This window comes from Sinocyclocheilus grahami, unplaced genomic scaffold, assembly GCF_001515645.1.
Source record: "Sinocyclocheilus grahami isolate Dianchi unplaced genomic scaffold, SAMN03320097.WGS_v1.1 scaffold1487.1, whole genome shotgun sequence".
NCBI classification, from domain to species: Eukaryota; Metazoa; Chordata; class Actinopteri; order Cypriniformes; family Cyprinidae; genus Sinocyclocheilus; species Sinocyclocheilus grahami.
This window is the reverse complement of record NW_015506666.1, coordinates 138,707-163,860: the sequence shown is the minus strand read 5'-3', so window position 1 is coordinate 163,860 and position 25,154 is coordinate 138,707. Positions and strand designations below refer to the sequence as shown.

The window sequence follows — 25,154 nt, the reverse complement described above, 5'->3', positions numbered from 1 at the left end:
GGTTGGCCCTGGACATGACTCTGTAACCACTAGTAGGTGATTGCAAGTTCCTGTCTTAATGAGTTGTTCATTGAATGAGTGATTCATGAGTTGTTCAAAATGGCTTATTCATTTACCCCTTGTCCAAATACCCACACTTGCGGTCTTGGCCACTTGAGAGCGCGTGCGCGCAACAGGAAGTAAGTGTGCAAGACTGTCCCAGACCGCGCCCATCCCCAATTCAAGGCTAAGTGTATCCCATCATGCATCATGTTCTGGAAATAAATCGTGAGACTTTTTGCCGAGATCTCGCGAGAGGTCACGGAAACCTTTCCAATGCAAGTTAAATATGAATAATAATAATAATTATATATTACAAACAATTTGGTAGAAAAACAGTGTTTTTACTTTTATTGGTGCAAAGATGAGTAGTGGTGATATTTATTGTGTACAACATTTGCAATTGCTTTTTATCACTTAATTAGAAGCACCACAAATTAAAATTATGTCATGTTATTGGGACGACTGAACAGATATTTAGAAGTTGATTTTAAAATGCAAAGTATTTCAAATAAAAATTAAAATAAAGCTGTGTAAACACTTGCATTTTTACAACACTACAAGTGTGTCCCATCAGGTAAAGAAAAGTTCGACACACACTTGTGGTCTTCATGCTCACTTGAACACTTGGGCCAAATACAGGAAATATGTCATATAAGTAATCAAGTGCAAAGACCACAAGTGTGTGTATTTGGACAAAGCCAGAAGCTGCTCCGGAGCAGGTTATCTTCAGAGAGCAAGATGCTATGGTTACTTACAAACCCTGAAAGTAACGTCCGATTTTGGACCTGAAAGCTGAGGTTATCCGCTGCTTATCCTCAAACATACCCCGGGTATGTCACATAACCTGCTTTCTGGAATACCCCCCTGATTACCTCAACAACAGTTGTTTTTGTAGCCAATTGTAAATTAAAACTGTAGCATAGCTTGAGCTGAAATGTAATGTGTGAAGAAGAAACCATCACTATCAAGATATAACTTCACAATCAACAAACCTTCCGCTGTGAAACCACATACTGCAATCAAACATAGAGGCCCCCTACTGGAGAAACTAAACGTGCTTTATCTAAATGTATCTGCGTTTTGAGATTAGTCACTTTTTTTATCTATAGAAAATATAATACATTTTGATATGGTTTTGTGTCAAACATTGCGATAAAGCACATAGACTTTTATATATTTATATTTGCTGTATTCCAGTGTTTTAGAAGCAGTTTGGAGGAAATGAGGTTAGCATCTTCTCATTTCAGTTTCATCAGATTATCTGAGGACAGTTTGTCTGTTTTAAACTACAAAAATGTCTGTCTTTTGTGTCTTGTATTAAATGCGGCCTCGACTAAAGCTCAGAAACCATGTTTGGTGTTGTACCTGTTTGTGTTCAGTGTATTATGTCACCATTGTATAGATATGTTTGCTTGGCGAGCTGCTGTCACGCGCCTCAGAGGGTACAAGCACTGCTGTAAGACAACCCCGTGCTTGTGTTTGAATGGGACTCAATGGAGCAGCGAGTCACTCAGCGCCCCCTGGAGGAAGAGACGGGTTACACATGATTTACACAACCAATGAAATCGTTAGAATCGGTTGCGGGGCGGGGTTTCCGCTTGGAAAAAGTCACGCCCTCACGCAATGCACTGCAGGCATACAAGGACCCAAAGTCGCCTTTTAACTGCCTGTTCAAAGCTAAATTACATTTCGTTGATGGATATATTTATATATTACTAAAACTAATTATAACCTCAAAAACATATTTAATAAATAAAATGACCTATTTCCCCACAAAAGCAATTTTCAAAACGAAAGCAACACATTGGAAATCTTATCAGGCGTCACGCAGGCGGCCTGTGGGGTCATGCTGGTGGAAATGTCATTCAGCGCAGCAGTTACTCAACTCATGAGATCTGCTCCGAGAGACTGCTGTGAGGGATTCTGGCTGAAGTGTGGTGCTCATGGCTGGGCTGCTCTCCGCGGTGCGCTCCGGATCCAGAGCTTTACTGCGCTTTAACCCTGCAGCTGCTGCTCGACCCCGGGTGAGAGAGAGAGAGAGAGAGGGGACATGTGTTTATAGTCCAGCACACTCACACTGATTTATTATATCTGATGATTTCACTTTAAAAAGTATGTGATATGGTGTTGGTCTGGTGTGTGTGTGTGTGTGCGTGCGTGCGTGCGTGCGTGTGTGTGTGTGTATGTGTATATTAACGTGTGCGTGTGTGCGTGCGTGCGTGCGTGCGTGTGTGTGTATGTGTATATTAACGTGTGTGTGTGTGCGCGTATGTGTATATTAACGTGTGTGTGTGTGTGTGTGCATATAAATATATGTATAACTATAGATATATATACTTGTGTTATACATCAGTCATGTATACTTTACTGACATGTGTTTGTTGTGATGTAACACATCTTTGGTGTGATGTAACTAATAACTGTGTCATGGTGAGTAAGCTTGAACTGCTCCAGCTATATGTTATGACTCTTAACTCCTTTCCTTCTTCCTCAGTTTTTAGCCCTGAACCGCCTTAAACCAGGATCATCCGCAGGGAATCGATACACATTCCCGCTCTTGTCTTATTCCACAGACGCACCTAAAGGTAAGGCATCACCAGAAGTGTGACAGTATTTGTTTTCACTTGAATCATAATTTATAGACTGTCATAAAACTCTCAGATGGTAAAGCAAGCAGACCAGAGCTTCGGCCTGGAGGAGGAGGAGGAGGAAGGAAAGGAGGGAGGAAAGACTGGAAGAGTCGACTATTACAGGTAAACACTGAAACAGCATTCGTGTTTTACCCCAACATCTAAAGAAACGGTTTTAGGATCATTCAATTGTGACACTATTTTCATTACATTTAAACCTACTTTTCAGTTTCCTGTAACAAACTGCATTATCTTCGTAAGATTTTCATTTTTTCCCCTTTGGTATTGTGGCAGTAAGATTCATGTTTTGTCGCACTATGGTCATGAAAATGAGATTTCATACAAATGTTTATTTTGTTTTTCTTATTTATATTAATGATTCTGGGGAAAAAGGACATTAAAAAAATTTATTCCATGATGTAAACTCATAATTGGTGTTTATGTATTTAAAAAAAATTATGTAAATGTATTTAATGTGTTCATTAAAAATAGTAGTAAATAAATAACATTATGTACTCTCTCTCTCTCTCTCTCTCTGTCTCTCTCTATCTCTATATATATATATATGTGTGTGTATAAATGTAATTTATTTACTACTATTTTTTATTTACTAGTATCTTAGCATTATTGCAGTAAGATTGAAGCATGTGTGTTTTTAACATGTCACTCAGGGAGACGTACCGTGGGACGATAAGGATTTCCGCTATATTTTGATCACAATGGGAGGCGTTGCGTCCGTCCTGCTGTACCTCTACCTCAGAGATCCAGGCCGAGAGATTACCTGGAAGGATTTTGTCCATCGCTACCTGGACAGAGGACTGGTGAGAACAATATCTGTGATTTATGGGGAATATAGCTTCTCAATAACTTAAAGATGTGTGAAGAATGTTGGCAGTGTTGTGTGTCTTTTTCTCGATAATGAACACATTTCAAAGGTCTTCAAGGATCACAACACACAGTGAAGTGCCATTGTGTCATTTTTCACACTGAAACAGTCATTTTTCCGCACAGGTTGACCGGTTAGAGGTGGTGAACAAACAGTTTGTGAGGGTCATCCTGGTCCCCGGGGCTGACAGCTCTGAAGGAGTGAGTTAGAATCATGTGTTGCACAGTAGCTAATGTTTTTGTGGAGTGGCACTGATATGTTGTTGTGTACCTTCAGGGCTACGTGTGGTTTAACATCGGCAGTGTGGACACGTTTGAGAGGAATCTGGAAGCTGCTCACTATGAGCTGGGTCTGGAGCCGTCCCATAGAGCAGCAGTGGTCTACACCTCCGAGAGTGACGGGTGAGTCTGGGATGACTCGGTGAAAGGAATGTTTTATTATTTTATATATTATTTTAATTTTACGTGCATACATAAAACTACTGTTCAGAAGTTTGGGGTAAGATTTAAAAAAAATATATATATATATTTTTAAGGCTCTTCTGCTCACCAAGGCTGCATTTATTTGATTAAAAATACAATAAAAACAGTAATATTGTGAAATATTAGTACAATAACTGTTTTCTTTTGTAATATATTGTAAAACGTATTTTATTGCTGTGATCAAAGCTGAATTTTCAGCATCATTACTGCAGTCTTCAGTGTCACATGGTCTTCAGAAATCATTCTAATATGCTGATTTTCTGCTCAAGAAACATTTATTATTATTATCAATGCTGAAAACAGTTGTGCTGCTTCATATTCTAGTCATGCATTTTTTTTTCAGGAATCTCCGTTGGATAGAAAGTTCAAAAGAACAGAATTTAAAAAAAAAATATTATAAGTCTTTAATGTCAATTAAAAATTAAATAAAAATATTAATTTCTGAATAAACATATGAATTTCTTTAAAAACAATCTTAATGACTCCAAACCTTTGAACGGTGTAGAATATATATATATGTTTATTAATGTATAAAATGTAATATTTTGTAATTGCTCTTACCTGTTAATTATATTTTATTTTAATCTGTTTTGTCCAAAGTTTTGGTCAGATTTATTGCATTTTCTGTAATCAACTAAATATGTTGACTATAGAAAATGAACTGAAAAATATCAGTATAATGAAAGTAATTTAGTTTCAATATATTTATTTACATTATGTTTTTAACAAATAGTAAAACATGTTTTCAATAAACGACAATAAAAGCGTTCAAATAATGTGTTTTTAATAAATATATAATTATTTACATTTTGTGTTTTACATTTACATTTAGTCATTTAGCAGACGGTTTTATCCCAAGCGACTTACAAACGAGGACAATGGATGCAATCAAAATCAACAAAAGAGCAATGATATGCAAGTGCTATAACAAGTCTCAGTTAGATTAAATTCGGCATGAAACGGAAGTTGCGATTGACTTTTCTTCTCTGCTGTGACGTATATCCGAGTGAAACGGCATCTGAAATAAGAGGGCGGGACTTGATTTCATCCTTCGGGCATTGATTGGATCCTTGGAAGTTGGGGCGTTTTTGGTGCCGACACCCTAGCATGAATAAATGTTGTTGTTTTTTTTGAGGATGACGACGACGATCAATGGCACAAAACATGCCTAAACAGCACACACGCACGCGCGCGCGAGAGAGAGACTGCCTGAATGACTGAGCCCAGCAGGTTGTCATATTCATGAGAAAAAAATAATAATTAGTTTGCGATGTTCTAGGAGTAATGTTGTCGTAATATCATAATATCTTTTCAATGTTTAAGGGTAACGTATTCCCTTATGAATGGTGTCAGTGCTATAAAGTGAAGCATCAGATTTTCCCCCTGTTGTTTATTCAAAACGTCACTGATGTCACTGCAGCTGCTAGCAGTTCCAGATAGCTCCGCCCTTGCGCCATAGCTCGTGACCGGAAGAGTAGAGGAGTCGTTTTGAGGGGGAGGTTAAGGTTTTTTATTAATTATGAAGTGCAGGGATAAATTATTATAATAAACACTACAATATTCCATCAAAAAATAAGAATTGTCAATTTTGATTTCATGCCGACTTTAACGCAGTACACGTAGCAAGGGTTTTTAAAATAATGTAATAAATAAAAAGAAAACAGATAGAATAGAGCAAGCTAGTGCTAGAGGTCTTTTTTGCTTTTGTTAATTGTTTAATAAATTAAAAGAAAACAGATAGAATGCAAAAAGATTAGAAAGCAAGTGTTAGTTTTTTTTTTTTTATAAACAAGCACCAAATTAATAGAGTGCAAGTCTAAAAGGGACAAGTGTTTTTTTAAATTTTTTATAAAGAATAAAATTAGAATAGAGAGTGCAAGAGTTAGAGGGTCAAATAAAGATGGAATAGATGTGTTTTTAGCCGATTCTTGAAGATGGCTAAGGACTCAGCTGCTCGGATTGAGTTGGGCAGGTCATTCCACCAGGAGGGAACATTTCATTTAAAAGTCCGTAAAAGTGATTTTGTGCTTCTTTGAGATGGCACAATAAAGCGACGTTCACTTGCAGAATACAAGCTTCTAGAGGGCACATAAGTCTGAAGTAATGAATTTAGGTAAAGGGGTGCAGAGTCAGTGGTGGTTTTGTAGGTGTATGTGGTATGAAAAGCCATGTTTCTGAATGACAGAACCTAGTGATGCCATGTAGACAGAGAAGAGAAGTGGTCCAAGAACTGAGCCCTGAGGCACCCCAGTAGCTAGATGTTGTGACTTGGACACCTCACCTCTCCAAGATACTTTGAAGGACCTATCTGAGACCTATCTGACCTATCTTCAACAACTGAAAGCAAGGCAGTCTCGGTCGAATGTCCACTTCTGAAGCCAGATTGGTTGCTGTCCAGGAGGTTGTCCTGTGTGAGAAAGGCAGAGACTTGGTTGAACACAACTCATTCAAGTGTTTTTGCAATGAAAGGAAGAAGGGAAACCGCTCTGTAGTTCTCTAAAAGAGTTGTGTTAAGAGTGGCTTTCTTAAGAAGTAGAAATAGGCCTATTAATTGCATAAATTAATAACATTAATTACCAAACTTAACACAATACAACAAGATGAAGGCACTAGCTAACATGACATTAATAAGTTACTCAATATTAATAACTTGTAATATTGAGTTAAAACACATAAAAACACAAACCAACACATTGTCACCTGTGAAATGTTCTCTCATTTCGTCTGGAATTAGTTTCTCATGGTTTTTACAACCATATGCTGCACAATGTTGTCATTTACGAAAATTCATTGGTTTGTTGCTGTGAGAAATGAGCAGAGTCTGATATGTTTCAAGGTGACGGACGCATTGATGTGTCTAGAGCCGTAAACCACTACAAAATAATTATTAAATAAATAATATTAAACTTAAATAATATAAATATATTTATGCTACTATATCTTCCTCTTTCTCCAGGTCTTTTCTGATGAGTTTCATTCCCACCCTACTTTTAATTGGCTTCTTGCTTTTCACTCTGCGACGTGGGCCAATGGGAGGAGGGATGGGTGGAGGAAGGGGCGGGCCCTTCAGCATGAGCGAATCAACTGCCAAGATGATGAAAGACAACATAGACATCAAGTTTAAGGATGTGGCTGGATGCGAAGAAGCCAAGGTGGAGATCATGGAGTTTGTCAATTTCCTAAAGAACCCACAACAATACCTGGATTTGGGTGCTAAGATCCCTAAGGTATGACCTACCAGAAGGAAAACAACTCAAGATTATTGGCGGAGCATTGTTATTATTTAATGTTCTGTGTTTCTTCAGGGTGCTGTGCTGTCAGGTCCTCCGGGAACCGGTAAAACGCTGCTCGCTAAAGCTACTGCAGGAGAGGCAAACGTTCCCTTTATTACAGTCAACGGTTCAGAGTTTCTGGAGATGTTTGTTGGAGTTGGTCCAGCCAGAGTAAGTTTGAACAGTGAATTGATTAATCCGTTGATTTCCAATGATTATAAATTCTATTACAATTAAACATTTTCACCTGTAATGGCTTTCATTTGTGGTTGTTAGGTGAGAGACATGTTTGCTATGGCGAGGAAGAACGCCCCATGCATCCTCTTCATTGATGAGATTGATGCTGTGGGGAGGAAAAGGGGCGGAGGGAATTTCGGTGGGCAGAGTGAACAGGAAAACACACTCAATCAGCTGTTGGTGGAAATGGATGGTAAGCGGTCCGAGGTTTGATAAAGAGGTCAGAGGAGAGATTAAAGTCATGGAACTCCCGTAGTTTAATTTGTATGCATGCTGTTGGGATCTTGACTTGTATTTAATCTGAAAAATCCTTTGTCAAATCAACATTATAACTATTTTTGTTTTTACAGGTTTCAATACAAGTACAAATGTTGTAGTTCTGGCTGGTACGAACAGGCCGGATGTCCTTGATCCTGCATTAATGCGACCAGGGAGGTTTGACAGACAAATTTACTTGGGTAAGAAATTCCCTTTCAGTTCAGTGCCACAGAATGTATATAATATTTAGTAGGGGTGGAACAGTTCGTGGAAAAAAATCGAACCGTACGGTTCTCCACACACGGTTCGGCACGCACTAGGACCACGGTTCAACTTAAATCTGACAAAGCATCTGTAATATGGTTTGCTATAAATAACACATAAAACAAACAGGGTTCGGCTAATATATGTTTCTGTTGATGGATGAGCATTCTGGCTTCCCAATACATCACAACAACAGCGATGGAAAAAAAAAAAAGTGGACAAACCATTCACTCTAGTTCAATTCGAATGCCGTATGCTGGAATATAAGCATATTCCTTCATCACCCGGTTGCTGATAGCGCGCGCGCACAGGTGAGAACAGTGACCTGAACGGCACACATTGATATCTGTGTTTAAGCTTTGCCAGTTTAAACATTTAAGAGCCACGCGAGAGGACGCAAGCTCATTCGAAGCGTGCAAACCCGTGCCTCAGAACACGCCGCAGATATTAAGCTTTCTCTGAAGTATTGTGTTTAAATGGACAAATTCACACAAAAATTATGTCAAAATGTCCGTCTTGGTATCCTATAGCAGACATAGCCAACTGAACGCACTGTATCAGTGCATTCTCTTAAAGTGACAGCACTTTCTTAATATTAATCAAACAGCAACAAAGAAATCACTCACTGCTCTTGATTGAATAGCTTTTGTAACTTTAATAAATATTCGTCTTTCATTTATACAGTCAAATATGCAATGCTGTTTTACATTTCATTACTTTATTCAATTTCTGTACCTGAAACTAATGTTAAACCTACCTAAAAAAAACCTGAAAAGCACTGTTTATTTTATTTGTATCTTTACTCTATTGTATTTATTTGTGCTGTTGCTAGTAGTTAGATAGATTATTCTTATTTTCTTTATTTTTATTTGACAGTATAGTTTTTGCCTAAACATAGCACATACCGAACCATACCGAAAGCATGACTCGAAAACCGTGATACAAACCGAACCGTGAATAAGTTGAACCATTCCACCCCTAATACTTGGTGATCAAGCGATATATTACATAATTGGATGCTTGGTAAATTTTTTCTTTTTAGCAAGTAAGTTTCAGAAGTGTGTTTTTTATTTCGACAGCACTGGGACTTTTATTTTGACAGTACTGAGAATATCAGCACCTGAATGCAGACAAACAGAAGCTCCATTCTCCCCTTTTATTAGTTTACTGTCTTTAACAGTTCTGTCTAATAAATTATGTAAAAAGGAAAAAGTATAAAAATAGTATTATGGTCTATTATTATTAGTAGTAGTAGAAAGGTAACTGCTATAATACTTTATCATATACCATCAGCCTTCAGCAAATACACAGTTAAATCATTTTGAATTATTATTTTTTTTTTATCTTTGAATATCTAATAAATATTTAATTTCACCTGGTCTTTATTAAGAGAACATGCTTTCCAGAGTGCACTGTCGGTTACTGTGTTTTTTGTTGTTGTTAAAAAAATTAATAAATACTATATTAGGATTTCAGAATCGAGATGTTGCTATCTAAAGGATCTAAAGTCTAAAAGTCTATCTATCTAAAGTCTGTTTTTTTTTTTTAAGTTATTTTTTGTTTACTTTTTTTTTTTTTTTTCTAATTCAGTAAATATATTATGTAAATGAATTGCAGCAAGTGTTATTTACTGTCTTTAAAACTGAGTTGACCACTAACAGTATTCATGTGTAGTGGGCTTAGAACAAATATTTTCCAATATCTAAGGTTTGTACTTTGTCAATCCTTCAGGACCTCCTGATATTAAGGGTCGAGCATCCATATTCAAAGTGCATCTGCAGCCACTCAAACTGGACCCGAGTCTGGACCGTAATGCCATTGCGAGGAAAATGGCAGCTGCTACACCTGGGTTCACTGGTGAGTGAGCATTGACTTAGTTAGACACTCATTTTCCTATTGAACAGAATAAATGTGCAAGCCATAGCAGAAAAATTATATGTTGTATGATAATTATGTATTTGAAATTCATGTTTGAGCGTAGGCTGATGTAGTTGTTATGGTAATTAAGTAATCATAAGTGTAGCCATAATATTGCTGTGTTATTGCTATATAAAGACCCTAATATTTCTCTCCTCCAGGTGCTGATATTGCAAATGTCTGTAATGAAGCAGCTCTCATTGCTGCTAGATATCTGAATGAATTCATCAATGTTAAGCACTTTGAGCAAGCCATCGACAGAGTCATCGGAGGTAAACGGAAGAGCTTAGAATTGCAGCATATCCTGCAAACATCCTACTAAGTATGATGTACATGTTCAGATCTGTAAGTCATATTAGTGACGATAGCAGTGACCTGTGGTGTACCTCAGGATTCAGTCCTGGGTCCCATTCTTTTTCTTATCTACATGCTTCGTTCCATTAGATAACGCAAAGTAGGGATATAGATTTTCTTAATTCATTCCTTTTTAGTGGTGCTGAAGATTTCCATATATGATTGCTTGAGTTGGCTTATACAGCTTTAACTATCCTAAATTTAAAATTAAAATACATTTCTTAGTAATGTCATATTTTTTGTTCTAATGTTACAGGTCTGGAGAAGAAGACTCAGGTTTTGCAACCCACTGAGAAAAAGACTGTAGCCTATCATGAAGCAGGACATGCTGTAGTGGGCTGGTTTCTCCAACATGCTGACCCATTGCTCAAGGTGATGTAATTTCCCAAAATATATTTTAAATCCCAATGACTTAAGTCACCAAATGAAATAAATAACATGTATTTTAGCTTCAAATGAAAAAATGTTCATTGCTTTGTCATTAGCTTTGCTTAAAAAAGTTAACAATGATCAAGGGGCAAAACTGACTATGTATAAAACTATGAACTTCATGTTACAGCACCAGGAGTAGCATTGTAGCTATATAGTTCAATTTAAATTGAGTCAATCATCTTTAAATTGTTTTATTGAAATTTATTGGATTCGTTCACACATTCCAGGTTTCCATAATTCCAAGAGGGAAAGGCCTGGGCTATGCACAGTACCTTCCAAAAGAGCAGTATTTATATACACGGGAGCAGCTATTCGACAGGATGTGTATGATGCTTGGTGGGCGTGTGGCCGAGCGGGTGTTTTTTGACAGGATCACAACTGGGGCTCATGACGACCTTAAGAAGGTCACACAGTCAGCATATGCTCAGGTAGAGATATTGTGCTTGCTTTGGATCATAAATTCAGTGGTTCGGTGTGCCACAGCATTTGCTGTAGCAACATGGCAACATTGTATTTTTTATTCATTTAGCAGAAGCTTTTATCCAAATGTACGTACAGGTACAATCCATTTGGAGTAGAGCTGAAACTAATAATTATTTTGTTAATCTGCTAACAATCTAATGGCTGTTAAAATGATTCTGCGACTGTTCTGGCAGTTAATGCAATGATTAATCAACACAGTTGTGATAGCCCATTAATTGCTTCTTGAGACTTTCAACCTATAACTTTTTTATTACAAGCCAAATCTTTGGCATATATCAACTTTATTTGACAGTTTTCTTCCCCTACTTTTCTGTTGTAGATTGTTCAGTTTGGCATGAGCGAGAAAGTGGGGCAGGTGTCATTTGACTTGCCCCGGCAGGGTGAGATGGTTCTGGAGAAGCCCTACAGTGAGGCTACGGCAGAACTCATTGATGAGGAGGTCAGAGATCTGGTCGACCGGGCCTTTCAGAGAACACTGGAACTCATCATTGAGAAACGAGAGCAGGTGGAGATGGTGAGAACAACCAACAGCCTGATGTTATTTTATCCTGGAAAACAGTGGTGCCTCATGGTGTGCTTGGATTTTTTGCTTTAAATAGTGTGAAATCTAGTTGCCATTACAACAGCTCTCAAAGTAATGCCAGAGATGTCAGAACTAGTGACCTGCGGGAGCGCCTCAGGGTTCAGTCCTTGGTCCCATTATTTTTCACATCTACTTGCTTCCTTTCTTTAAATAAGGCAAATTAGCACTATAATCTTCAACAGTCATGTTGAGGTCACTCAGCTCTACCTTAAATCAAAGTTTTTAGTTCATACTATGAGATTTATAGCTCTGATTTGAGTGAAATTACGCTTTCAAAAGGGCTTTACATACTGCACTTAACCCTGGGTTATCGTCGTTCTAAAGCCTGCTTTAAACCCTTGATAAAAGAACATTTCATGCTTGTAATTGTGAAGTGAGGCTAGCACCGCTTTTTACCCGGGGTTAAGGCTGGCAATGCTTTTGCAGTATTAACCCTGCATTGCAGTGGCAAACTTGTACCATGTGAAACGATGCGGTGTTACAATGTAACTACTAGATGCTTAGCAACAGACATCTAGTTGGGTTCCTCGTATTCACATGCTTTGCAAAGTGACAGGAACACAGCATCCAGTCTATTCAGGGGCTTGAGGGGAAAATTGTCAAATGGTGATGAAATTGGAGAGTTTCATTGGAGAGTTTAATTCTAATGTATATAGTTTGAAAAGTCCATTCAGGAAAAACTTGAATGCACAGTGTGAAATGTCAGCTTATCAATACAAATAATGAATTGTTAACCCCAGGAAAATTATGAGCGGTGTACAACATGAACCAAAATCACCCAGGATTCTGTTTTTCCAGGATTTAGAATGACCCAGGGTTAAATATTTCAAGCGTGAAAAGCTGTAAAGTGACCATCTCTGTCAGGTGGTTGATGCAAATATGCATTTGTTTTTGTGAATAGGTTGGTAAGCGTTTGCTGGAAAAAGAAGTTCTAGACAAAGCTGATATGATAGAGTTGCTGGGGCCCAGGCCATTTGAGGAGAAGTCCACATATGAGGAGTTTGTGGAGGGCACTGGAAGCTTTGAGGAAGATACAAGTCTTCCAGAAGGGTTGAAGGACTGGAACAAAGAGAGAGGAGAAACCCAGGAAGAACCTCCAGCTTCACAGGAAAAACAGGCTGCATGAAACAAATAATTTCCACCTGCCTCTGACACTTGCCTTACTGTGGAAATCCAGTGGGAAAGCAGAGTCTTCTTGGCTTAAAAGATGAAGATTGTGAATTTTGTTGCTATTTGCATTTCAGTTTCATTGTTAATTCAAAGCAGGGGATTTTTACTGAATTTGAAATGCCTTAATCTGTGTATTATGTCGGCATAAACTATACTTGATAAACTTAAACACCCAACACCATGAACTCTTTATGCCAAGTCAGGGGTAGGCAAGTTCGCTCCTAGAGAGCCGCAGTCCTGCAGAGTTCAGCTCCAACCCTGAAAAAAAAACTCACCTGCCTATAGCCTTAGTAATCCTGCAGACATTGATTAGCTTGTTCAGGTGTGTTTGATTAGGGTTGGAGCTGAACTCTGCAGGACTGCGGCTCTCTAGGACCGAACTTGCCTACCCCTGTGCCAGTTCAACAACTTAGAATGATCTTATTTGTTATTTTTTATCCTTCTATTTCTGCCATTATATCATAAACTAAATTCTATCATTTTTATTCTCTTTTCCTCTTAATAGAAGTGTAAGAAATGTATATTTGTACAACTTTCATTTGTGTGTTCTAAGAAAAAAAAAGTTTTGAAAGTGAAATTGTGATTATTTAAATTAAAGGTGTTGTTTCATACATTGTATTTCTCATGGTCTACTTATAATGTAAGTGAAGGTTTCTTGCACAAAAAACAGTCTGTCATAATTTATTCTTTTATGACCAATTTCCACCTTTTATCTGACCCTAGGAATTAATTGGATCATTTTTGCAGCTTGAAACTCTTCGTATACATATTTATGAATTCACCACTTCTCCATTGTTATATTTACAGTGTCTAATCTGCAGAAAGGGCAAAAACCTTTACTAGCACTTAAAATGTTGTTATATTGTATCTCTATGCACCATACAGTCTACACTGCCATCAGCAGAAGTAGGGCATAGCTAGATGATTTATCATACTTCCTCTTCCAAGCATTCTGTTCATCAGGGACGCTCCCATTTTAGATGGGTGAGATGTTGCCAAGTAGCATCCAGAATCAGTGCTATCTACAAATATGATGGTAATACATTGAGCTACAAAATCTTGCTATTATTTTTGGTTGTTAACAAATTATGAAAGAGTATAAATGCCTAGTTTATGTTTGTGGATATTCTTTCTAAAAGGCTTTTCCTCAGACGAAAGCACCTTTTGTTGGACTGTTCTTTAGTCTGAAAGGCGAGCCTCTTAAGCTGCGCATCACGTGCTGCTTCTGTATTATGCTTTGGTGTCAGCATGACCAATGCTGTCCATATAATCTATTAAATTAAACTGTACCACGTTGTCTCCATTTAGAGCTAATTGAGAGGGTGTTGTGTCACAAGACCTGCTTTCTATAGTAATAAATATAGTAAAATGGATTGGAGAAAGAAAAAGAAGAAAAACAATCTGATCTTTGACATTTCACATTTATTCCTGTTAGTTTTTTGTCCTCCTTGATTTGGCAGACTTGTTAATGATTCTGGTAGTTTGTAAATTTCTTCTCCGATGTGACCTTGTGTATAGATCATGCTTGACATCATTGAACCCTGTAATAACCCTGGTGACATATACAGTACAACTTTTTGATAGGAGTTCAGAAATTTGTAAAAAATTTTACTCTTAGGAATTTGCATTTGGACTTGACACCCAATAGCTTTTTTTCTCTTTTAGGATTATATGTGGATCGGGCATATTTTCCTGCTGTGCACCGGTGATCACAACTGAGGACTGTGATTTGAATGTTATCTTGATGTGAAATTATTAATGACATTTAATGATACAGAGAGGTTAAAAAACATATTGCTAAAAGATTATTATCCCTTTTATCCATTCAAGTGCTGTACTCAGTAAGTTAGGCCAGAAACATATTCTACACAAGTCAGAATGCTTGGGTGGTCCTGCTGTACATATTTAATGTGCGTTCTTGTGTTACTGTGGCTGTAATAAACCTCAGTACTCAAGGGGGTGATCACTACCATCAAAAAGTTGGTCAAAATTAAAATAACACATTCAGCATTATACTCTTTAAACTGATGTTCCAACATGACAGCAGTATTTCCTAACACACCAAGTGTGGAAGCACACCAACATTACCAACACCATCACTTTTTGGATGTATCCCTTATCTGACCTATCCGTTCAGGTCTAGCAGTGTCTACTAATGAGCTGATAAATTTAATCAGGTGTATTGCATTTGGGAATAGTTTGAAAATGTGTGCTGTTGGTGTGCCTCCGGGAACAGGGTTGGGAAACACTGCCTTACGGGATAAAACTGACCATAGAAGAGTGCTTATGCAGGGTTATCCAGTCCTATCCAATGTGTTAGGACAGGTTGAAGATAAAGTCCACAGGAAGGTGGCCTTTCATAACAGGACTGGACTTCACTGGCTTAAACTAATACTAGCAGAAACACCCTCTTGTCTGCAATGATGAGAACGCAGTGCAATATGCTGCAATATGAATTCCGTTCTGACAAATTCTCAAAGTGTCTGCGTTCATGTACTTGTGTAGGGTATGTTTCAGGCCTTAGGCATGAATTTTTTTACAAGATATTTCACTTTGTTTCTGGGTCTCCCTATTTTCATGCAGAATCTCCTCAAAGGACACTTTTTGGGGAATTATTGTAACTTCTCTCTTTACATTGCCATGTCTTGAACTATGCTGTAGATTCTCTGGAAATGTCTTATCACAGTTGCTGCTTCGACACATTCCACTGTTCCTTAAACAGTTCCTTGAAGATTCAAATCACTGTGGAATTCCTCAGTTGCTCTTTAGATTCACATTGCTTGAACCAGTGTTGTCCATAATGCTACATCATGCTGCAAGTTCTCCATATGCAGTAGTCACGTGGAGAAGACTGAAAGTAACTCGGTCCCAAAGAGGAGTCCCAAAATCCTAGTTGGATGAAGTCTGTTCCATCTTGAGGAAGAGTCTACACCTACTGCAGCTTATTGGAGCTCTCTTCTTGTCTATAATGGACAAAGGGATTGCATTATCTTTAAGTGGGATGACCATGTCCTTTTATCCCAAGAGTTCCTCATCTTCTTGCTTGAGAAGGAAGCTCCACATTCAGCACAAGGGCTTTTTTTCTTCCTAAGCCCCTGTAGCTGCCCCTGACTCAAGGCTGCTGGGATTGGGAGCGCTCTATCTTCAGCATTGGCTCTGTGTTTTCGGAGTCACTGTGGTGCTTTCGATCTCTTGGCTGCTGTTCCCCTTTTCCACCACGGGTCCAGGAGGGTGAGCGGACGTAACCACTGTGTGGAAATCTAGGTAATGGTGGCTGCTGTCGATCTGCGGGGTGAACTTACAAAACCAACTAATGAAAAACACCTTCATGACCACTGGCTAACCATTTTTGAATAATTTGGAGGCCATAGTTCTGTTCCAAAACCTAGTCAGTTGCCTACTACAATTGGCATTTTAAGGTACCATAGGTCCACTCATGAATGCTGTTCCAACAGGTAAGCTGCTTTTGACAAAAGTGTCTTTTATCTCCATATGAATAGCATTAGGATAGGACAGGGGTCTCCAACCCTGCTCCTGGAGCTACCGACCTGCAGATATCAGCTCCAACCCCAGTCAAACACACCTGAACCAGCTAATCAAGGTGTTCAGGGTAATTTGGTAATTATAGGCAGGTGTGTTGAAGCAGGGTTGAAACTGAAGTCTGCAGGACGGTAGCTCTCCATAAGCAGGGTTGGAGATCCCTGGTATAGGGGTAGCCAACACTGCTTCTGAAGAGTAGCTTCCTGCAGAATTTAGTTCCAACCCCGATCAAATACACAAGGAGTTCAGGATTCTTAAAATCCAGGCAGGTGTATTGGAGCAGGGTTGGAAATGAAGTCTGCAGGAGGGTAGCCCACCAGGAGCAGGGTTGGCTTCCCCTACATTAGTAGGTAGCATCATGAAAGGGTGGTTTTAGGCAGGGGTGTCAGCCTGCTCCTGGATGGCCACCATCCTACAGAGTTTATTTCCAACCCCTATTACACAAACCTGAACCAGCTATTCACATAATTTTCAGGATCACTAGAAACTTTTAGCCAGGTATGTTTGTGGAAAGTTGGAGCTGAACTCTGCAGGATTTTGATCCCTGGGAACCAGGGGGGTTTGAGCAGCGTGGCCAAAGGGATGGCCACGCTTCGGTCTATGGTGGCCATGGCCACACCTGTACACTCCTAGCTCCGCCTCTGGGTGTGAGTGATCAGTCACTGAGCTGCTGCCCATGAAGAGCTATTTAAACCAGTCACTGACGAGGTTCCATGACAGTTAGGATGTTGCTTCAGAGAGCTGCTACCAATGTAGGCAGTAGACAGCAAAGCAGCTCATTAGATTTTGGAACAGAGATCATATGAGTCATGTCTGTTTGACTCCTCAACATGCTGTCTTTAGGGATGCTCACACTGACAGGAATTTGGAGTAAAAAAAAAGCATCCGGATGTCATTCATTTTCGATGAGACTCTGCAATCTGAGGCCACATTAGGGACAGACATTGTAGGTGTTTAGTTAAAGTTTAGTTTTGTGCATAGCGATACACTGAGGTGACTAATAATGTATAAGGATACAACAGTTCGGTAGGAATGCCTATACTAACAAGCAGAAGTAAAAATGGCACTCTGTCTTCACTAACAAATTTGGGGTCTAGACAAAATGTTATTCACATAACTTGGAGACCAGGGAGTGTAACATTTAAGCAGCAGGTTCGAGGTAATGCTAATCTGGATTGTTCAGAATGCCTCTGACATTGCCTCATAGTTTAAATATTTAATATGTTCACATTTGTGCACTTCAGCTCAGAGCTTAATCAAATAATAATGTGCTCACTGTAGACTTACATGGAATCACTTAAAGGGTTAGTTCACCCAAAAATGAAAATTAGCCCATAAATTAAACTAAAATTAAGTGCACAATTTAAATAAAATAAAATTAAGTCATCCTAGGTGTATATGATTTTCTTCTTTCAGATGAATCCAGTCGGAGTTATATAAAAAATTGTCTTTGATCTTTCAAGCTGTTTAATGGCAATCAGCGGGTGTTGCAGTGCATCAGTCTAAAAGAAGTTTGGAAAAGAAGAGTGCCCATCCTTAATAAAAAGTGTCTCACACAGCTCCTGTAGCGAATCGATGCGTTTTTGTTACAAAAATAACCATATTTAAAATGTAATAATCACTTTAATGTAGCTTGCGCTCACTGTTGTACACTGGAAGTAGCTCCGGGCGGATGACGTATGAGGTCGGCTTTGCGCATGCGCCGCTCAGAAGTAACGAACGCGGAAGCGCAGGGGAGAGATCAAAACAAAACAACGGTCACTAATTAGAAGTACAAAACGAGGATTTGTAAAGAAGAATTTCCTTTGCTAAAGTAAGGAAACTTTGCTTCCTTTGCTCCTGTTAACAAACGTTGGTTTTCACGAGACTCACCGGCGCATGCGCAGCGCTGAACTCATACGTCATCCGCCCGGAGCTGCTTCTGTGTACAACAGTGAGCGCAAGCTACATTAAAGTGATTATTACATTTGAATATGGATATTTTTCTTACAAAAACACATCGATTTGCTACAGGAAGCCTTTGTTCACCCCCGGGAGCCGTGTGAGACTTTTTTTAATGGATGGGCGCTTTTTATTTAACTTCTTTTGGACTGATGCATGCAACACCCGCTGAGTGCCATTAAACAGCTTGAAAGATCGAAGACAATTTTTAATATAACTCCGACTGGATTCGTCTGAAAGAAGAAAGTCATATACACCTAGGATGACTTGAGGGTGAGTAATTTATGGACTAATTTTCATTTTTGGGTGAACTAACCCTTTAACTGTGCCTGCAGCCAAGTATCCAACATACTCTTCTCAAAATGTTATCCATCCATTTTATTTGCCTTGCTTCACAGTGATCATTCAGTCATAAACAATGGAGTGCTGCAGGAATGGGTCCTAAAACACAGAAATTAGTTAACTTATTAGTTAAATTAATTTTGAATGTGTTTTTGGTTAAATGCCTGAAATAAAGTCTGCGGTTAACACAAACTTAAGATATTTTCACATTTTATTCTTTTATTAAAATATAAAAGTAATACCCGACTCGTGATTTTTTTTAAAGCTTTTACTTCTCTTGGTTATTAACAAGTTGCTAATAGGACTCCAGAGGTTGTCAGGGACATTAAACATAATCACACCGAATAGGAAAACTCATCTACTCTGTACTTTTACAGCCTTGTTGTGTTTATACTCATGCTTTTGTGAACTATTATATCTTCAAGATATTAAATAAAGACTGTAAGTTGTTGGAAATGACGCATGGCGTTTAGGAAATGCAGCCGTGCCATAGTTTGTTTATAGCCTAACTTTAGCTTTTTAATTCTAGCGGTTGTATTTAGGCTTATTAATATTTGTTAGCCACAGAGCTTATTTTCTGCAATTATCCAAAAACCATTGGGAAAATCCTATTGATTTCTTGTCAAGGGAACCAGGGGGATACTAACATCCGGGTTGGCCTACAAAAATATGTCATCATCCCTGCAGCACTCAGTTTCTCTCACTTTAATTTTTAAAACAGATTCTGAAGAATATGTTTGAAGAATGGATTGATTTCATTTTAAGCCTCCTGATATGGTAAAAACTGTACAAATTCTGAGAGCTGACTCACTTGCTGGGGATTCTGTTTGATTCTCCTCATCTGAATCAGCGAACACCTCCCCCAGCTCCTGGTCAGACATGTCTGTGAGCTCCGTCAGGTCCAGGAGGTCAAAGTGTACCTCCAGAGAGGACACACTGCTGAGAGGCTCTGAGATCAGGCAGAAGATATCAGAATGTACCTGCATTACTGTGACCAGAGGACTGGTTAAGAGTAGTTCAGTGATATTCTTAAATTGACTTCATTGTTCAGACATGCTCAGACATGTTGTGTACTAAGGGGTGTACTATTAAGTATGGAAGCCCATTTCCACCTCTGAATAAAAAATAAAAAAGGTAATTGCGACTTTTTATGTCACAATTCTGACTTTTTTCTTGCAATTGCAAGTTTATATCTCCCAATTCTGAGAAAAGGAGTCAGAATTGCAGAATTCAGAGTTTATATCTCACAATTGTGAGGGGAAACAATCAGAATTGTGAGTTTTTACCACGCAATTCTGAGAAAAAAGGCAGAATTGCAAGATGCAAACTCACAGTTGTGAGAAAAAAGTCACAATTACCACAATTTTTTGTCTCAATTTTTTTGTTTTTATTCAGTGGTGGAAACGGGCTTGCATAACTAACAGAATCTAATGCAAACATGTTTAGCTTATATTTCTCCTCAAAATCAAAAGAAAAAAATAATGTATTAATGTAGGTCACTGTTAATGTTAAGGACAATTTATTAATTGTAGTGAAAACGCAAAACAAAATAAAATGTAAAAAAAAAAATCCTTTTGTTGCACAGGATGTCATTTCATATTTTTAATTTTGTTTTGACTGTGATGAAATATGGCCTGCATGTGCTCTTGACAGGTCACTGTTTCACTCACGTCGTTTCTCATTGATCAGCACCTGGCTGCCATGATGTGCTGGGGTCCCAACACGCTCTCCTGAGGCATTGTGGGATGCCTCACTGGTGAGACTGGCAGAGCTGGAGGACTTCAGAAGCTTCTGGAACTCTCTGTCTCTAAGTGGCTCTACAAAAAAAAGAGAGAGACATTTTATAGAGCATAAATATTGTAAACCCTTGTTGTATATTGACTATCTGCTGTTAAATATATAACAAAGAATGAAATACATAATGTCTTTTCTGAACAATATGTGAGTATTGCTTGCCCATTCAGAACTTGCTGTCACAATAACGAAGTAGTTGTTAGCTTGCTGATATATGGTGCTAGGGTGTTCTAGGTGGTATTCAGGGAATGTATTTATGTAGCTGATAAGATGTTAAGTGGTTGTTAGTGCATTGCTGCAGAAGACATTTGCTTGGGTGCTCTAGATGGTTGTTAGCACATTGCTATTTGGTTGCTAGTATGTTGTAGGGTTTTCTAGATGGTTGTTAACACATGATGTGGTTGCTAAGGTATTCTAAGTGGTCGTTAGTGCACTACTACAGTAGGCACTTGCTGTACTTAAACCAGCATTCCAGAGTCAAAACATACCTAACCAGCATATGCTGTTTTTTTCAACAGGGGGGTGTTCTGTATGGTTGTTACTTGTTAGCACATTGCTATGTGTTTACTAGCATGTTGTTATGGTGTTGCTAGGCTGTTCAGGGTGATTGTTACTGCATTACTATATGGTTGCTATGGTATTTTGGGTGGTAGCCAGAAAATTGATATGTAGTTGCTAAGGTGTTCTAAGAGGTCATTAGTGCTTTGCTACAGTAGGCTGTTGCTAGGGTGTTCTGGATGGTTAATAGCACATTGCTAATTGGTTGCTAAGATGTTCTGAGTTGTTGTCAGTGCACTGCTATGCGATTGTTAGGGTGTTCTCAGTGTTTGTTAGCATGTTGCTACAGATTTATTATGGTGTTCCGGGTGGTTGTTAGCGCATTACTTGCTAGGGTGTACTATTTTTTTGATAGCTTGAGCATTGCGGTTACTCTGGTGTTCACAATCACAGTTTAGCTCTACGTCTACAGCCGATCTCTTGCTTTCCATGTCTCGTTCTCTAATGGGGTTTGCCAGCGGTTGCCAAAGAAGTGAAACAGAAGATGCTTGTGTTTCCCTGAGTGTTTAACGAGCTTTCAGCCCTCTATTGATTTCTTGCGGCAGTAGTCAAAGCTGACAAGCGTTTTATATCATTGAAGGCAGTTAAATTACACACATGGGACAAGAAAACAAGTGGACAGTTGGATCTACCTATGTATTTTTGGAATGCATATCCCACTAATTTTTGAGACATGCAGCAAAACATGTCCTGCAATTTTATTTTCATTATTTAAAAAAAAAGAAAAGATTATTTTACAGTATTATATAATGTTGCATAATATTAAATTATTTTATATTTTTTATTTATTTGATCATATTTATTTTATTTTATATAGATGTAGATAAAAATATTTATTATGTATATATATTTCTGGTATATTGTCTGTGCTTTGTGTGGTTTGGCGAGGCCCTTTTCTTGTAGTAGCAGTTGGGGCTGCGTTGACTTTGGACTCACAAAAACATAAAAGCAAGATAGGAAATCTATAACCCAATTGCTGGGTTTGTCCCTATTTTACCCAGCACTGGGTATATTTAACCCATCATTTTTTAGAGTGTAGGCGAATACCTCAGAACACATTTAACAGATTCATCCAGATTCATCTGATTTCTCGGTACATAAACTTATTTTTCACTTCTGTAGCATGTTTTGTCCCACATCTCAAGAATCCATGATGTGATGATACAGACATTTCCAGCTGCGGCCGTTCTCTGCAGTCTGTGGGTCATCCCTCCCTGCCTCACACCTCTCATTAGCCCACACACAGCAGATTCTGCTGGCTTGTTCTCTTTTTGTGCATGCCAGTCATGCAAATATTGTTGCATGGATTGGGATATATTTGCGTATTCCAAAAGGCTCTCAATCTAAACCATACGTGCCGAGATGAACTATATTTTTAGCAGCACCCAGTGGTACCCAACTCCCATTGTCCCAAAGCAACCACTGCAAAGATGCAACTCAATGTCAAATTCTCAAAAAGGGTTGCATCCAATAATCCCTCTCGCTCATGACCTTTGTCGTTTATTCACATTGCAGTTCTAGTAATCGTTCGACAATTCTGCTATTATTCATAAGCCACCACCCTAAATTTATTCAAGTTGCTGTGCCTTTTCCCATGTGCACAAATGCAAGCTGCCAGCCACTGAGCACAACCGGCTTCCTCTGACTGCCTGCTTTGTCTGTGCATTCAAGAAAAAAAGACATGGTGGCAGCTCTTACAGCGGGCTATTGAATTCAATGGGAGTATGCATTTAAATGTTGCAGCGTGCCGGCTGAAGAAATGTTTCCTCTTACCTGCAGCACCAGAGTCTGCCTGAGCCTCCATTAAGACTATTGTAGCAGCCGGTGCAATGCTGTTTGGCGTCGCAGCCGGGATTAGAGGGAGCGCCTCCTGCCTCTTGTGCACACTCTATCTGTTTCTAGCTATCCGCTTTCTCTCTCTCGCTCTCTCTCTCTCTCTCCCTCCCTCTCTTTTCCCCACCCCTACATGCACTGTCACACATTAGCTCCCATTGTCACTGCAGCACACACAACAGTGACACATAAAGAGTCCCACTAGAGAGAAACGCAGTCAGCCACTATACAACACTGCATGACACACCAAAACAGGAGGGAGGGTGGTGCCCATAGACAATAAAAAGGATTCATATGGGAGGCAGAGGTCTAGTGATATAACACAGTTTTGGCAATAAGATGAAGTGAGGGAAAAAGAGGCTTATAGAGGCATATCTGTGTGTGGATGATTCTAATGTTCATTTAAAAAAATTATTTTGAAAGGTTATAGTGATTCGACAGCCAATATAGCTAATAGTTGTAGTAGATGAAGGCCAGACAAATAGACTGAGTACAGATGCTGCTAGCATGTGTTTCATGTGGTTCTTGTAGTTACAACTCCAGTACTCAAGGGGGTAATAGAGTTACTTTCAAATGTCTGTGCAGTAGTGATCATGAGCTGGAGCCGCGCTATCAAAGTCCCACCCAAACTCCCGCAGACCCAATTACGAGCACACAAACATGACGCTACACCCAGCATCAAATAACTAACAAAAACTTATTAGAAAAATAGACATTTTAACATACATCAGTGTGATAAGAAGTTCCAAAAATGATGGAAACCATCTTGTGGAAAATTTCATTTTAAATGTATTAGATTTTTTTAGCTTCCCATTCGTTTACATGGAGAAGGCAGAGTTTTTGACCCAGCCAACCACCAGATGGCGATCAAGAATGTATTGGCTTCACTTTTCAGGACGTGAATGCAACTTGAATGCAACACACACTCCTCGCAGAAATCCTGTCAGATGTCTACTTTGAAACTCCTGAAGTGTTTCCCATTTTGTGTGTCTTACGCATTACACGTTCAGTCAGCGGTCTGTGGGCATGACGTCTGAGGCTAATACTATTATTCAGGTAACTAACACTATAAAATCAACTTTAAAGGGGTGGTTGATTGCGATTTCACTTTTTTAATGTTAGTTTAGTGTGTAATGTTGCTGTTTGATCATAAACAATATCTGCAAAGTTACGAAACTGAAAGTTCAATGCAAACGGAGATATCGTCTTTTAAAATTCTGGCAGTTTAATGCCTACAAAAACGGCTGGTAGGGACTACAACAAGTTACTTCCCGGGTTCGTGACGTAACAAACCCAGATAAACCCCGCCCTCGGGAAAAGGCAGCAAAGGGGGCGAGGCCATGCTGCGCTGCTTTAGAGAAGAGGAAGAGAAAACTAGAGGTGCACGTAAAAATCTATTCATATATGAATCACGATTCTGTCTTCTAACGATTCTAATGGATTCACAAGTTTCAAAATCAATGTTCTAAAGCAGCGGTTCTTAATACTGTTCATCGCGCCCCCCTGCTCTGCACACGCTCTGCATCTCTCTCTCTCTTTCTCTCTCTGTCTCTCTATCTCATTCAGCTCAGCTCCAACAATGAACTGTTCCATTTATACACTTATTTTCACATAGCTATGAGAAGCGTTAAACATGGCGCGTGCGTGCAGTTGTCATACTGTATTAGAGCTTTAATCAGGATAAAACTGTATATTAAAAGCTAACATAAGCAGTAGCATTTACAAATAACAGCGTATCTAAAAGTTTGAGACAACAACAAACAAAAAACATAGCCTAGCATTAAAAGCCGTGCTTGCACAGGTTCTGCACAATCCTCTTCAATAATATCCTCTGCTTCTCAATCGAGCTCAAACTGATAAGCGATATTAACGAAGCTGTTGTTTACAATACAACTGGAGCATATGCTGCTGAGGTGGGGGGCGGGATGTTTAGACGCGCTCTAGAGGCAGTTTAGCCAATCACAACACACTGGGCTAGCTAACCAATCAGAGCCCATCACCTATTTCTGAGGGAGGGGCTTCATAAAAGCAGGAAATTATCAGCGTGTTTCTCAGAGCGGTGTGGAATAAAGGTAAATTATGTGAAAAATAATGTTTTTTTTTTTAAACGAAGCATTAACACGTTAGACTGCACCC

At 38.9% G+C, this 25,154-nt stretch overlaps 2 protein-coding genes across 3 annotated transcripts; one reads left to right on the top strand and one right to left on the bottom strand.

Moving 5' to 3' along the window:
• Positions 1–1,896: 1,896 nt before the first annotated feature.
• On the top strand, positions 1,897–19,531 carry afg3l1 (AFG3-like AAA ATPase 1). Its single transcript, XM_016256902.1, has 19 exons — positions 1,897–2,066; positions 2,537–2,627; positions 2,704–2,795; positions 3,344–3,493; positions 3,684–3,758; positions 3,835–3,959; positions 6,997–7,267; positions 7,346–7,483; positions 7,589–7,742; positions 7,900–8,007; positions 9,803–9,928; positions 10,150–10,260; positions 10,599–10,714; positions 11,002–11,202; positions 11,577–11,771; positions 12,742–13,208; positions 18,564–18,572; positions 19,316–19,317; positions 19,521–19,531. The coding sequence occupies exons 1-16, from the start codon at positions 1,986–1,988 to the stop codon at positions 12,964–12,966; spliced, it is 2,259 nt and encodes a 752-aa protein (XP_016112388.1). The 5' UTR covers positions 1,897–1,985; the 3' UTR covers positions 12,967–13,208; positions 18,564–18,572; positions 19,316–19,317; positions 19,521–19,531.
• Positions 14,443–23,199, bottom strand: dbndd1 (dysbindin domain containing 1). Of its 2 annotated transcripts, none has more exons than XM_016256903.1 (4): positions 22,959–23,199; positions 20,504–20,650; positions 19,645–19,782; positions 14,443–16,307 (listed from the first exon to the last, which is right to left on the bottom strand). In XM_016256903.1, exons 1-4 carry the CDS (start codon positions 22,987–22,989, stop codon positions 16,123–16,125), a joined length of 501 nt encoding a protein of 166 aa, XP_016112389.1. In that variant the 5' UTR covers positions 22,990–23,199; the 3' UTR covers positions 14,443–16,122. The 2 variants fall into 2 exon arrangements, with proteins under 2 accessions (XP_016112389.1, XP_016112390.1); XM_016256904.1 differs by having other exon boundaries at positions 14,443–16,295.
• Between the last annotated feature and the right edge of the window lie 1,955 nt (positions 23,200–25,154).

What these genes read in the sequence shown, in the direction of transcription:
- afg3l1 (XM_016256902.1), top strand. Translation starts at nt 1,986, where the DNA reads ATGGCTGGGCTGCTCTCCGCGGTGCGCTCCGGATCCAGAGCTTTACTG. An exon ending in GGGCTGACAGCTCTGAAGGA is followed by an intron (nt 3,759 to 3,834) that starts GTGAGTTAGAAT and finishes GTGTACCTTCAG; the next exon opens with GGCTACGTGTGGTTTAACAT. An exon ending in CATCGACAGAGTCATCGGAG is followed by an intron (nt 10,261 to 10,598) that starts GTAAACGGAAGA and finishes CTAATGTTACAG; the next exon opens with GTCTGGAGAAGAAGACTCAG.
- dbndd1 (XM_016256903.1), bottom strand. Translation starts at nt 22,989, where the DNA reads ATGGAGGCTCAGGCAGACTCTGGTGCTGCAG. An exon ending in GGCAGACTCTGGTGCTGCAG is followed by an intron (nt 20,651 to 22,958) that starts GTAAGAGGAAAC and finishes TTTTTTTTGTAG; the next exon opens with AGCCACTTAGAGACAGAGAG. An exon ending in GCTGATCAATGAGAAACGAC is followed by an intron (nt 19,783 to 20,503) that starts GTGAGTGAAACA and finishes GCCTGATCTCAG; the next exon opens with AGCCTCTCAGCAGTGTGTCC.